Raw genomic sequence first — 14423 nt, forward strand, 5'->3', positions numbered from 1 at the left:
ACCAGGGATCAGTGCCTGATCCCTCTGAGCTGGTTTGGTGGAAAATTCTGCTCAGGTGCGATGATTCATATTGCACAGTGGCAAACCAATCCAACCACAGCCTCCTCTCGAGAATAAATGCTAAGTTCATTCCAAATGTCCTTAACTAATAATGGGATTTCCCCTGACATCTGTTGCACATCCTCATCTTAGAACACCTGAGATCCATCTGGAACAACTGTGTGGCTCAAAGCCCCCATATCTGCACTAAAGCCCACAGTAGATTTCATTTTATCTCTCTTTCCTGAGGTGATCTGGACCTGTCCCTTCCTTGCTTTACCCCTAGAGGAAGCTATATGGCAGGACAGGAAGCAGAAACAGCCTGCAAGAATACCTTTTTCACAAGCCTAAATCTTTTGAGATGCGCATAACCTGGAGGCACAAATGTTCCCTCCCATTCCCTGACACCTTGGCATGCATCTTACAGGACCCAAGAACCTTAACACAATTCCGAGGTGAAGGAAATGGGGAGCACCAGGCCCGGCCTCATGGAGACCTGGGAGTCAGAACCTGAGGTGAGTTGAAAAAAAGACAAAGGAACACCTCTTACCCCAGAGTGTATAGACTGAGATTAAACCTCACCGTGTGGGTAGCAACTGTTTCTTATGTACTTCAGAATCCCAGGTCTTAGGAGGGGGCCCCTGATGAATGTCTGTTGGGTGAATTTATTGGCTTGGCAGCTTGGCTTCAGCAGCTTGGTCAAATGTGAGTAGAAATTCAGAAAGAAAGCTCTGCCACAACAAAGGCTAAAAATGCCCCAAGGGTCTGTCCGTCTGTGTCTCGCACACACACATACACAGAGCCCACTAACAGGATCAGCATGGCAGCTACTTCCTTCCTCCAGCATCATTTCTCATTTTAAGGCTGCCTTGAATTATTCTAGATCCAGGGAAGAAGAGAATATATTTCACTGCTTGCTTATTGACACCTTATTCCAAATCAGGTAAGAAAAGAAGATAGTGTTTGAGGGGGGAAGATGTTAGGACCTTCGAGTTATCCAATTAGTCTCCCAGAATGAGAAGTGAGAAAAGCACAAGGTGCTTTGAGAGCATCAGGTGGAAGTGGCAGCAGAGGCAGCTGGAAAGCAGGTGGTGGATGAAGGTCACAGCAGGGCTTGCATGTGACACTGGGGCCCAGAATTCATCTTGTAGGACCTGGATTGTTGCTGACGGGTTATAAGTAGTTTGCCTGTATAGCTGCGTGACTCATGGACTGAAGAGGGATCAAACTCAGACAAGATTAGTGAGCAGTTACTGTAACAGTCCAGCAATAAATGATGCGAGCCTGAACTAAACCATTGGAATTGGGGGTGGAAAGGGGAGGATGAATTTGGGAAACATTTAGAGACTGGAAAAAAGAAGGCTAGACAAAGGTAGGGCTGAGGCTGCTAAGGTAAGAAGTGAAACTAGCTTACTATGCGGGAATGAGAAGAAGGTCAGAAGTCAAGCAAAACTATAATAGTGGGGAGACAGAGAATAGTAGTAGGAAAATCAGTGGGTCCCAGGCAAGTCATACAAGGAGAGCTCGAGATGATGACGTTCCTTTTGATAAGCCTCCTAGTTTGTGATGACTCAAACTGGTTTAAGATACAAGGCTGGCTAGACACCAACCTCCAAGAGACCTGCATTTTCTTCCAACTACAGCTGTGGCTCCTGGAGCTGCTGTGAGTGAGTGGTAGAAACCTGCCCCTTAGAGAAGCTGCAGCTGGTCAGCATCATGCAAGGGACTGCTGAGATGGTAGCATGCTGGTAATGAAGTGTTATGGAGCCACTCCATCCCTTATTCATCCTTTTTCTCATACACACAGAGAGCAAGAGTATATAAACCATCTTGTTTATTGTCCCCTTTCACACAGGATTGTTTTGGGGAACATAATAGTCATGCCATTTACACATACTTCTTATAACATTTACGAGCCATGATATTCTACTTAAAAACATAAAAATAAAAATACCCCTATTTCTTCTGACTTCCAATTGTCTCTAAGTAATAACTGTTCCCACTGCATTTATGAAGCAAATTCACTCATTCTTTCACAGTGCCCATCACAGGGCAGTTAGAATCCTGTGCTACAGCTGTGCAGCCCACACCCCTCTCCTTCTTAGTCATCATGTACACTTAGGATTTGTGTGAATTCCAGTCCCCTGACCTTCCTCCCCTTCACAGCTGCCCTCCTGACCCTGAAATATTGCTTGGGTGTTTTTTCTCCTCCCTTTCTCAACTGGGGATTTCCAAGCCAGCCTAATAGCTTCTTCCAACAATAATAAAGCAAAGAGGAATTTTTAAAAATGTATATCTGTGTCCATAAAACAATATGATGAATTCTATCACAAAAAACAAGCACACCATAGAACATATGACTATCTGTTCCCTTGTGCCATCCTTCTTTCTCTTCCTGAACTGGCCTTGTGTTTGTGTCCACAGCACACGAACCAGCTACAGAATATGCAGGTGGAGAATCCAGGTACCTAGGTACCTTTAAAAGTCTATTCAGTGAAAATCGCTGGCTATTGATGTGATGGTTAATTTTATGTGTCAACTTGGCTAGGCCATGGTACCCAGTTTTTCATAAAAGATCAGTCTAAATGTTGTGAAGGTGTATGTTTAAAAGTGATTAACATTTATTCAGTGGACTTCAAGTAAAGTAGATTATCCTCCATATAGTGGGTGGGCCTTCTCCAATCAGTAGAAGGCCTTAAGAGCAAAGACCATGATCTCTCAAAGAAAGAATTTTCCTCAAGACTGCAACGTAGAGACCTCGCCTGAGTTTCCAGCCTGATGCCCTGCAGAATTTGGACTCAAGACTGCAATATCAGCTCTTTTCTGAATTTCTAGCCTGCTGGCCTGCCCTACAGATTTTAGATCTCCCAGCCCTATTGCATGAGCTAATTCCTTAAAATAAATAAATCTCTGTGTGTGTATGTGTGCTATAACTAATACAGCCTATTGGTCTGTTTCTCTGGAGAACCCTAACTAACACAATTGTCTACCATATTACTGCATAGAAGACTTATGACTCACCTTTACTACATTTCAGGGAAGTAGAAACACCTGCCATAATTCACATTTTACAGTTTTATGGAAAGTGTGCCGGACTTTTACCAAGCTGAGTTAGGAAGCCAGAGTGCTTCACCCAGCTCCATAATTAACTGCCCATATACTACCACACAAGAAAATTACTTAACATCTTCAACTTGCTCATATTCTAAACATGAATAGTCATATCTACTTCACTAGATATTATTAAAATGAAATAATGTATGTAAATCCTGTAATATGATGCCTGCTCAGCACATACTAAATACATTTCCATAGCATTTATTATAAAATAAAAAGATAAAATAAAAACTAGATATCAAGTATTTAGAATTGCAGTGATTATAGCTATATGACCAAAAATATATCATTTTGAGGACTTGAAAAAAAAATCTAACTCCCTTCACATCACCTGCATGCTATCGCCTAAATTTCTAGTAACAGATACAGTCTTTTGATGTAAAGCTTTTTATTTCTAACCAAACTACCCATGGATGAAAAATATTAAGTGGCACAGTATCAGTTATTTATACTTCAGTATGAATAAGGCCACCAGACTGTGTCCTGCAGAAGTGTTTAGATAAAACAAAAAGGGAACACTGAGGTTCCTAGAAGTAGATAAGCTGTCTACATCATGATTTTTTCCTGGAGCCATTTCTGACAATCACAGAGACAGAGATTCAAGGAGTCAAATGAGTCTGTCCTAACAGAAACAGCCTAGCCCAATTCAGGATACCACTCAAAAGAAATATGGCCTGGAACACTTTAATTGTGACAATCCACCTCTCTGCTTCCCTAGTTTTCTCTCTCTCTCTCTGTGTGTGTGTGTGTGTGTGTGTGTGTGTGTGTGTGTGAGAGAGAGAGAGAGAGAGAGAGAGCGAGAGAGCGCATCTTGCTCTGTCATCTAGGCTGAAGTGTGGTGGTAAGATCACAGCTCACTGTGTGGTGGTGAGATCCCAGCTCATGGCAGCCCTGACCTTCCAGGCTCAAGTAATCCTCCCACCTCAGCCTCCCAAGTAGCTGGACTACAGGTGTGCCACCACACCTGCCTAATTTTTTTATTTTTTGAAGAGATGGGGGAAGAGTGGCCAGGGGATTGTCTCACTGTGATGCTCAGGCTGGTCTGGAACTCCTGGGCTCAAGCAATCCTCCCGCCTCAGCTTTCTAAAGTGCTGGGATTATAGGCATGTGCCACCATGCTCAGCCCTGCTTCCCTAGTTGAAAGTAAAAGCTCATCATTACCGCTCTGTTGAGTCATAGGGACAGATGGCCTTACCTTCTCACCTGCCTTCCTGATTCTCTAGGTAGAATATAATCTTTGATGTGATCTGATGGGAGTCTGAAAATCTGCTACCAAAAACTGCTGCCACAATGTCTGAAATGCTCCCATTAGAGCAATTCTAAGCCACCGGGAGATTTTGAGTTTTATCATCTTCTAAACCACAAGGATAGCTAAATTGAACTGGATTACTAAAATGATATACATAAAGTACATAGTAGGCATTCAATAAATTAGAGCTATGTGTTTTCTTTGTTTTGTTTTGGGTTTTTTTTTGAGACAGAGTCTCACTCTGTCCCCCAGGCTGGAGTGCAATGGCGCGATCTCGGCTCACTGCAAGCTCCACCTCCCGGGTTCACGCCATTCTCCTGCCTCAGCCTCCCGAGTAGCTGGGACTACAGGTGCCTGCCACCACACCCGGCTAATTGTTTTGTATTTTTAGTAGACATGGGGTTTCACTATGTTGGCCAGGCTGGTCTCAAACTCCTGATCACAGACGATCCACCCACCGGGGCCTCCCAAAGTGCTGGGATTACAGGCATGAGCCACCATGCCCAGCCAGAGCTATGTTGTTCTTATTACAAGTCACATTCACCTCTTGCCTGAACAATTATTGCAAAATATCTTCCAATTGATCTTGCTTGCCTCCTTGTCCTCAACAATATATTCTCCATACAGAAGCTAAATCCAGTCTTCAAAGACCTAAGTCAGAGTACATCGTGCCTGTGCTCAAAACCCTCCTGTGGCTTTCCACTTCACTCAGGATAAAATCCAAAGCCTGTACCATGACCTACAAGGCCTCCTGATGTGCTGTTAGGTCTCTGCTCAAACGGCACCCTTTTAAAGAAAGTTATTCCCCTAAAAGCCTTATGTAACTTTACCCTCCCCACCTATTACTCTATGCCCCTTATCCTGCCTCACTTTCCTCCCCCGCCACTTATTACCATCTGACACATTATGTATTTACCTGTTTATCTGCTTGTTGTCTGTCTCCTCCACCAAAAAGTAAGCTCTTTGTTTCATTCATGCTGTGTCCCCAGTTCCTAGCATGGTGACAAACCCATAACAGATGCTCAGAAAATATTTGTGAAACGCGAAAATGAACAGTAAAAGAATTTTGCAAAAGCACCTGTACTAACTAGCACACAGTATGTATGTACTCAGTAAGTACCAATTTCCTGCAATAAATATTAGTTTTTTCTTATTTATCCATATTTATCTTATTTATCATTGCCTGCAATACTTGCCCTGAAGCTTGTTATAGAACAAGAGATTTAAAGCACAACATAGTCTCATAACCCACAGTTAAACCCTCCTAACCATAAATCAAAAATGGGATTGCTCTCAGCAAGCTAACTAGGGAAATAACAGAGAACTGAGGCTAGACCTGGCCCTGTAGTCTGGCAGAGCTCTTTGCCTCCTGACCCAGCTTCACTACTTATTAGCTGTAGGACTTTGGACAAACTACTTAAACTTTCTGAGCTTTGGCTTTCCAATTTATAAAGAACATCTACCTCTTAGGGTTGGTGTTAGGATTAAATGACCTAATGCCCATTGCCAAGCACAGAGCCTGACTCATAGGGAGTGCTTAAGAAATGCTCACTACTGTTAATGTTGTTGGTCAGCATCAATAAAAATACTGTTGATACGAAATGCCTGTCTTTATAACTTCATTTCTTTTACAGTCTCATTTATGGTTATCTCTGGAGTTACAGGGAGCTGATAAAGTTCCAAAACCGTTTTTAAAGGATTTAAAAATAGGAAATAATGATAGTCATTTGTTTATAAAAAGCAGAGCTTGGCCAGATGCAGTGGCTCATGCCTGTATTCCCAGCACTTTGGAAGGCCAAGTTGGGCGGATCATGAGGTCAGGAGATCGAAACCACCCTGGCCAACATGGTGAAACCCCGTCTCTACTAAAAATACAAAAATTAGGGTATTCTGTGGTGTGGTGGGGCACGCCCATAGTCCCAGTTACTCAGGAGGCTGAGGCTGAGGCAGGAGAATCACTTGAACTCGGGAGGTGGAGGTTGCAGTGAGCCGAGATCGTGTCACTGCACTCCAGCCTGGCGACACAGCGAGACTCCATCAAAAAAAAAAAAAAAAAAAAAAAAAAAGCAGGGCTCTCATTTCAGAAAAAACTATTTTTCACTTCCCTAGTATCCTGAAACGTCTGCATCTCAGACTTCCTGATTCTTTTGCTTTAATAAACAGACGGGTGTGCCTGGAGTCATGGTGATTACCCATGTTCTAGAAATAAACTTGAGAAAGCTGTGTTGCCTGCTTAATACTCCCATAAGCTCCAAATATTATTATGTAGTTTTTAAAAAAAAAAAACATTAAATGTCTGGGTTTTCTAAGTCAATTTTAAACATGGGGGGGGTGTCAGTTCATTTTACAAAACATGCAAGTAGAAATAATGTTTTTTAATTTGTAAGTATAAAAAATTTTAAATGCTTAGCTAAACATGGCATATAAACAGGGAAACAATGTAGCATTGAAGAGAGTGTTCTCAACTATGAGGTCTTGATTCCAATCGTGGCTCTGACAGTTTAGCAACTCAGATCACTGTTCTGGACCTTGTTTCCTCAAAATGACAACTCAGACTAGATGACTTTTGATGTTCCTAAATTGTCCACGAATCCCTCATCTCTAAAGCTTTTTTGATATACAAATTCCATACCTTTAATGTTTCATTTTCACACTTCTAAAGAGCCTCTTTATATAGTTACCCTGAACTAAGTTTAAATGCTAACGAGTCAGAGATATTGCATATTGAGTAGCACATGTAAGCAAACGGAAAATATCCTGTCCCAATGCCACAATTCCCCATCCTCTCAAAAAAAAAGAAGTGTATTTTGGACTATAACATTTTTTTAGAATGTTGTTAATTACCAAAAACAACAAATAAAAGCCAATGATAAAATAAATCAACAATAAAATAAAATAATTTGACAATCACAACTGCTATTTAATAATTTATCTGATTTTATCATAAAAATATTCCATGAACATTTTCTCTATTGGAGGTTTTAGGTTCAACTCCAAATTATAAAACAACATTATGCAATTAGGAAGTTGATTTGGCCTAACAGAAATGACAAATATGTACTGAAATTTGAGACTTGAAATAAGTGAGTCACTACAGCACTTCTCAATACCCTATGTAAACATGAATTCTATCCTCTCTGGGAAATGAAGGTCCTGTGTCATCTGCTTTAAGACCAAGAGATGAGAAATAATTGGCTAACTGTACTACACAGCCCTACATAGAAATGAAATTATACTAAAGATAAGGACTAAAAGCTATGTCTTGGCAGACAATGGCTGGTGTACTTTGATAATGATGTACAGATTTTTAAAAAACTTTTGGTGGCTCTAGGGATGGATGCTAGAACTTTGGGGTACATACGGCTCTGATCTGAGGGGACCTATTTTGGGGAGTCTCTTTAGTCATACAAAAACAAGGCAAAGGTTTCTCAGATATATCACAGACTTGACTTCCTAACAAACCTGCCTGCTATACAGTAGCTAAAAATGCTGGATAAAATATTTTTAAATGAATCAGCAAAGGGGCAGGAAAATAAGAAAAATTCTTAGAGGCTAGAGCAATAGAAAAGCAAAAGCACAAATACAGAAACGTTAGGCTGATTCCCTCTCATCTAAAGTTTCACTTGACGCCCAGGGGACAGAAGAGCAGGACGACCTGCTCAGGGGACAAAAGACAAAGCCAAAGGAGACTCAGTGAAAAAAACAAAAACAAAAACAGAAATAAATAAAGCCAGGGAAGCATGAACTAGGAAAACCAAACAAAAATACCCAAATGAGATTCCAAAGACACTTGCCCATGTCAAGCTTGTGGCTGGACAGAGTAGAAAAATAAAAACTTCAAGCTGATTCTCACGCACATTTTATGGCCCAAGTTCGCAGCATCTATGCAGTATGAAAAACTCTGAAACTGAGATTTTATGTTTATTTATTTTTTTGAGACAGGGAATCGCTCTGTCACCAAGGCTGAAGTACAATGGCACAATCTCAGCCTTAATCTCCCAGGCTCAAACGAGCCTCTCACCTCAGCCTCCCGAGTAGCCGAGACTACAGGCAGGTGCCACTACCATGACCAGTTAATTTTTTTGAGTTTTAGTAGAGACGACGTCTTGTTATGTTGCCCAGTCTAGTCTTGAACTCCTGAGCTCAAGTGATCTACCTGCCTCGGCCTCCCAAAGTGCTGGGATTATAGGCGTGAGCCACCCGCGCCCAGCTGAGATTTTTTTTATTTTAGATTTCCCTGGCAAAACTAACAGAATATCCTCTCTGGAGAAATGTACCTTCAATCCTAGCCTCTAAAAATTACCACAGATAAAGTTCAGTCAAAAATGAGCTCGTGGTGAGACAGGACTAGCTGTATTTCCTATGCCGACTAAGAATCCCTAAGCCTAGCTGGGAAGGTGACCCCATCCACCTTTAAACACGGGGCTTGCAACTTAGCTCACACCCGGCCAATCAGGTAGTAAAGAGAGCTCACTAAAATGCTAATTAGGCAAAAACAGGAGGTAAGGAAACAGTCAATCATCTATTGCCTGAGAGCACAGAGGGAGGGACAGTGATCAGGACATAAACCCAGGCATTCGAGCAGCCAACAGCAACCCCCCTTGGGTCCTCTCCCATTTTATAGGAGCTCTGTTTTCACTCTATCAAATCTTGCAACTGCAAAAAAAAAAAAAAAAAAAAAAAAAAAATGAGCTGGTGGTAAAAAGTCACAAAGCAGCCGGGCACAATGGCTCATGCCTATAATCCCAGCACTTTGGGAGACCGAGGTGGGCAGATCACCTAAGGTCAGGCGTTCAAGATCAGCCTGGTCAACATGGTGAAACCCTGTCTCTACTGAAAATATGAAAATTAGCCAGGCGGTGGTGGCAGGCACCTGTAATCCCAGCTACTCGGGAGGCCGAAGCAGGAGAATCGCTTGAACACGGGAGGGAGAGGTTACAGTGAGCCGAGATCATGCCATTGCACTCCAGCCTGGGCAACAAGAAAGTCACAAAGTACACAATGAAACAAGGCCCCACTGGTGAAACTATAGAAACAATAGACACAAACCCATAGGCAAAAACTTCAGGTATGTTAATTATCAGATATTACATATAAAATAAACGTATTTTATATATTTAAATAGAGGGAAAAGAGTATCAAAAGTAGGAGTTAGGAATAAGAGATTATCAAAAATACCAAGCAATGAAAAATATAATAAAATACAATAATATAAATTAAAATTCAGTGAACAAAGAATATATATACAAAGAACCCACTCAAATCAGTAAAAAACATACAAACAACCAAACAAGAAAAATGGCAAATGAAATGGACAGGCATTTTGCAGAAGAGGAAACATATATGGCTAATAAACATACAAAAAGATATAAACTACGAAAAAATGTGTGGGGCTCTTCCTCTTCCCCTAAGTGGCCTGAGGTAATCTGTGAAAATGGTTCACTATTCACTTGACCCAGACAACCCCACAAAATCATGCAAATCAAGAGGTTCAGATCTTTATGTTCACTTTAAGAACACTCATGAAACTGCCCAGGACATCAAGGGTATGCATATATGAAAAGCCATGAAGTATCTGAAAGATGTCACTTTACAGAAACAGTGTGTGCCATTCCAACGTTACAATGCTGGAGTTGGCAGGTGTGCCCAGGCCAAGCAATGGGGCTGGACACAAGGTTGGTGGCCCAGAAAGAGTGCTGAATTTTTGCTGCACATGCTTAAAAATGCAGAGAGTAATGCTGAACTTAAGGGCCTAGAGGGAGATTCTCTGGTCATTGAGCATATCCAAATGAACAAAGCACCTAAGACGCGTCGCTGGACCTACAGAGCTCGTGGTTGGATCAACCCATACATGCGCTCTGCCTGCCACATCGAGATGATCCTTACTGAAAAGGAACAAATTGCTCCTAAACCAGAAGAGAGGGTTGCCTAGAAGAAAAAGATATCCCAGAAGAAACTGAAGAAACAAAAACTTAACAGTACGGGAGTAAATTCAGCATTAAAATAAATACAATTAAAAGTTTAAAAAAAAAAAAAAGAAAAAGAAAAGATGTGTGGCATAATTAACAATCAGGGTAGCAAATCAAGCCCACAATGAGGTTAACAGATTACATGTATTCAACTGGAAACAAAATTAAGTCTAATATTACTATGTGTTGAAAAGAACGTGGCTCCTCATGCTCGCTTAGACGTGGCTGAGGAAAGTATAAATTGGCACAGATATTTTGAAAAAGAGTTTGGCATTATCTCCTAAAGTTGAACTTTTATGTATATCCAGCAATTCTACTAAGAATTGATCCAGTAATTCCACTAAGCATATACACAAGAAAAACTGCACGTGAACAGTAAGAGGCATGTACAAGAAAACTCATAGAGGCACTCATACAGTAAAGGCCTGAAAACAAATGTCCACTTACAAGACAGCAAATGAGCAAACTGTGGTATAGTCATACAAAAGTCAAAACAAATAAACTATAGTGAACAATATTATTAGCAATACTATTAGCAATAGCATATTAAGTGAAAAAAGTTAGTTTCAAATAATTACATAAAGTATGCTAACATTTTTTATTAAGTTAAAAGTAACTAAAATTTTAAAATTTAAACTTTTTAAGCTAGGCGCAGTGGCTCATACCTGTAGTCCCAGCTACTCAAGAGGATGAGGTGGGAGGATCACTTTTTTGAGCCCAGGAGTTTGAGGCTACAGTGAGCTATGATGGCACCACTGCACTCCAGCCTGGGCAACAGAGTGAGACTCCACCTCTAAGAAGACACATAAATAAAAAAAAAAAATTAACTTTTCAGGAATAAATAGACTAGCAATAAAACTCTGAACAGGGAAACAAAAGAATGATGAAATGTGTTTCAGAATGATGGTTATCTTGAGTAAGAAGATTCAGGCCAATGGAAAAAGAGACCATATCATTAGACATAGGTTACTACCAAGATCTTAGCTTTTGTTTTGAGTGGGGGTGTATAGGTACCTATGAGATAGATAGAAAGATAGAGTAATTTAAAAATAAATAGGTATGGAAGTGCAGAATCTCTTCAATACACTGATTTCCTTTTTTTTTTTTTTTTTTTTTTTTTTTTTATATACCCAGCAGCAAGAACTACTATATGCTGGATCATACAGTAGTTCTATTTTTAGTTTTTTGAGGAACCTCCATATTTTGTTTTCCATAATGGCTGTACTAAGTTACATTCCTACCAACGAGCATTCTCCTTTCCCTGAATCCCTGCTAGCATTTGTTATTTTCTTTTTGATAATAGACATTTTAACCAGAGTGCGACGATATCCCATTGTAGTTTTAATTTGCATTTCCTTGACAATTAGTGATGTTGAGCATCTTTTCATACACCTGTTTGTCCTTTGTATGTCTTCTTTAGGGAAATATCTATTTAGATCTTTTGCCTATTTTTAAATCAGATTATTTGTTTTTTTGCTCTTGAGTTGCTTGAGTTCCTCCCATATTCTGGTTATTAATCACTTGTCAGATGAATAGCTAGCAAATATTTTTTCCCCATTCTGTGGGCTGTCTCTTCTCTTTGTTGATTGTTTCCTCTGAAGCTTTTTGGCTTGATATTATCCCACCTGTCAATTTGGTTTCCTGTGCTTTTGAGGTCTTACTGAATAAATCTTTGCCCAGACCAATGTACTGAGGCATTTCAATAGCAAGATATGAAATCAACCTAAGTGTCCATCAATGGATGAAATTATAAGGAAATTGTGATACACACACACACACACACACACACACACACACACACACTGGAATATTATTCAGTCATGAAGAAGAATGAAATTCTGTCATTTACAGCAACATAGATGGAACTGGAAGGCATTATGTTAAGGGAAGTAAGCCAAGCACAAAGAGAAAAATCCTGCCTGTTCTCATTCATGTTGGAGTTAAAATAGTGGATCTCATGAAGCTAGAGAATTGAAAGGTGTTTACCAGAAGCTGGGAAGGTTGGGCGGAGAGGGGAGATGAAGAGAGGCTGGTTAATGAGTACAAAAGTACACTCAGAAGGAACAAGATTTAGTGTTTGGTAGCAATACAGGATAGCTGTGATTAATACTTTATTGTATAGTTCTAAATAGCTAGAAGAGGTTTGGAATGTCTCCCAGCACAAAGAGAATGATAAATGTTTGAGGTGATGAATATCCCAATTGCAATTTGATCATTACACATTGTGCTTCTATCAAAATACCACATGTAAGCCAGCCTCAGTGGTGCATAACTATAGTCCTACTACTTGGGAGACTGAGGTGGGATGATCACTTGAACCTAGGAATACAAGGCTGTAGTATACTTTACACCTGTGAATGACCACTGCACTCCAGCCTGGGCAACACAGAGAGACCCTATCTCTTAAAAAACACAAAACAAAAAACCGTGTACCCCATAAATATGTACAACTATTAGTATCCATAAAAATTAAAAACAAGATTGAATCTGATGGGTCACACCTATAATCCCAGCACTTTGGGAGGCCAGGGTGAGAGGATCACTTGAGCCCAGGAGTTCAAGGCTGCAGAGAGCTATGAGTGCACCACTGCACTCCTGCCTGGGCATCAGAGCGAGATCCCATCTCTTAAAAAAAAAAATCAATAAATAAAATTTAAAATAAATTTATATAAATTAAATAAATAAATGAAAGTGGCACATAAGCCAATGGGTGTCATGAATTCACCATCTTACTTTCTTTTCATCCCTCTTATCACCACCTAAAACCATTATCAATCATAACTACATTTGTTTTGATTAGCTCATAAAACTTTTCAAAAATATTATCTCATTTAATCCCTGCAACAATCTTATGAAATGTGCTTTGCTATCATTCTCATTCTACGTAAGGGAAAACTATGGCTAAAAGAGATAAGTGACTGTTCCAGTTTAAATCCATTTCTTAAACTCCAAATTCTGCATTCTTTTCCACAGGAGCCTGAAAAATATCCTTCCTAATCGCTCCACACGCATTTCAAATCATGTGATATTTAAGAGATCTCGAAGATATAATAAAATAGCACCAAATCACCAAAAGCAGATGCCAAAACTAACACCCTTGAAAGGTGAGATTCCTCAGACTAGTGGATCCCTTTCTCAGCCACCTAAACAAGGTCACATTAAAGGCCTAGTTATCTTTACTAATACCATCTTCAATCACACACAAACACATAACCTTCTGAACAACTCCTGACTGAGCTTCTATTTGGAACCTAAGCCAGATATGGTTTTTGTTTTTTTGTTTGTTTGTTTGTTTTCTGTTGCCCAGGCTAAAGTGCAGTAGAGCGATCTTGGCTCACTGCAAGCTCCGCCTCCCGGGTTCACCCCATTCTCCTGCCTCAGCCTCCCTAGTACCTGGTACTTCAGGTGTCCGCCACCACGCCCGGCTAATTTTTTTGTATTTTTAGTAGAGATGGGGTTTCACCATGTTAGCCAGGATGGTCTCTATCTCCTGACGTCGTGATGTGCCTGCCTCAGCCTCCCAAAGTGCTGGGATTACAGGCGTGAGCCACCGCGCCCGGCCTGCCAGAGATGTTTTAAGATGCTCACAGGGCCCTGAGCCACTGTTTTACAGATCCCATCACGTGAGACATATACTCAGACACATTCAATACATTTTCCATTAAATGCTTGAAAGGGCTTTTATTATTCGAAAAATATATTTTGTTAAAAGATATTTTTGTGTAATTTTAAATTTCACTTATACACAATTATACAAATGTTGAATTGCAACTAGGCAGTTGAAATTATGACTAGTATTTAATTAAAGATTGTTTTTAAAGTTAAGTTCCAAGCTTCTTATTTTGGAATCAATAATATATATTTAGGTCCCAGTGATCTCAAAAAGCCTTTGAAGAGCTCATGGACCCTAAGGACAGACCAGAGTGTCTAATGGACACACCATCGGGCCAGGAGCAAAGCTACAGACTATTGGTTTCAATGGCAGAGGGCTGTCCGGGGCTACCCCTGGCTTCATCCCTAGAGCTGCTGGAATCTTAGTACAGGTGAAC

At 40.3% G+C, this 14423-nt stretch overlaps 3 protein-coding genes across 4 annotated transcripts in view; 2 read left to right on the plus strand and 1 right to left on the minus strand.

Moving 5' to 3' along the window:
* The window catches only part of DST (dystonin), a 1587602-nt gene that overhangs the window by 397285 nt on the left and 1175894 nt on the right, over window positions 1–14423 (minus strand). The window contains exon 2 of one of the 2 annotated variants that reach the window (XM_050788754.1): window positions 5322–5397. The exons of the other annotated variant lie outside the window; for it this stretch is intronic. Within the exon in view, the coding sequence (XP_050644711.1) occupies window positions 5322–5381 (60 nt within the window). The 5' untranslated portion in view covers window positions 5382–5397. The remainder of the gene's footprint in view (window positions 1–5321; window positions 5398–14423) is intronic. 2 annotated transcript variants of the gene reach the window in all.
* ZNF451 (zinc finger protein 451) overlaps window positions 1–14423 on the plus strand; it is a 376340-nt gene that overhangs the window by 65921 nt on the left and 295996 nt on the right. The window lies entirely within an intron of this gene.
* LOC126953307 (60S ribosomal protein L17-like) lies at window positions 9669–10894 on the plus strand. The gene has a single exon (XM_050788801.1). The coding sequence runs from the start codon at window positions 9972–9974 to the stop codon at window positions 10335–10337; it is 366 nt and encodes a 121-aa protein (XP_050644758.1). The 5' UTR covers window positions 9669–9971; the 3' UTR covers window positions 10338–10894.

Source organism: Macaca thibetana, chromosome 4, assembly GCF_024542745.1.
Source record: "Macaca thibetana thibetana isolate TM-01 chromosome 4, ASM2454274v1, whole genome shotgun sequence".
Classification (NCBI taxonomy): Eukaryota; Metazoa; Chordata; class Mammalia; order Primates; family Cercopithecidae; genus Macaca; species Macaca thibetana.

Bases quoted from the DNA above. Each gene is read 5' to 3' on its own strand.
- LOC126953307 (XM_050788801.1), top strand. From the start codon at position 9,972: ATGAAGTATCTGAAAGATGTCACTTTACAGAAACAGTGTGTGCCATTC.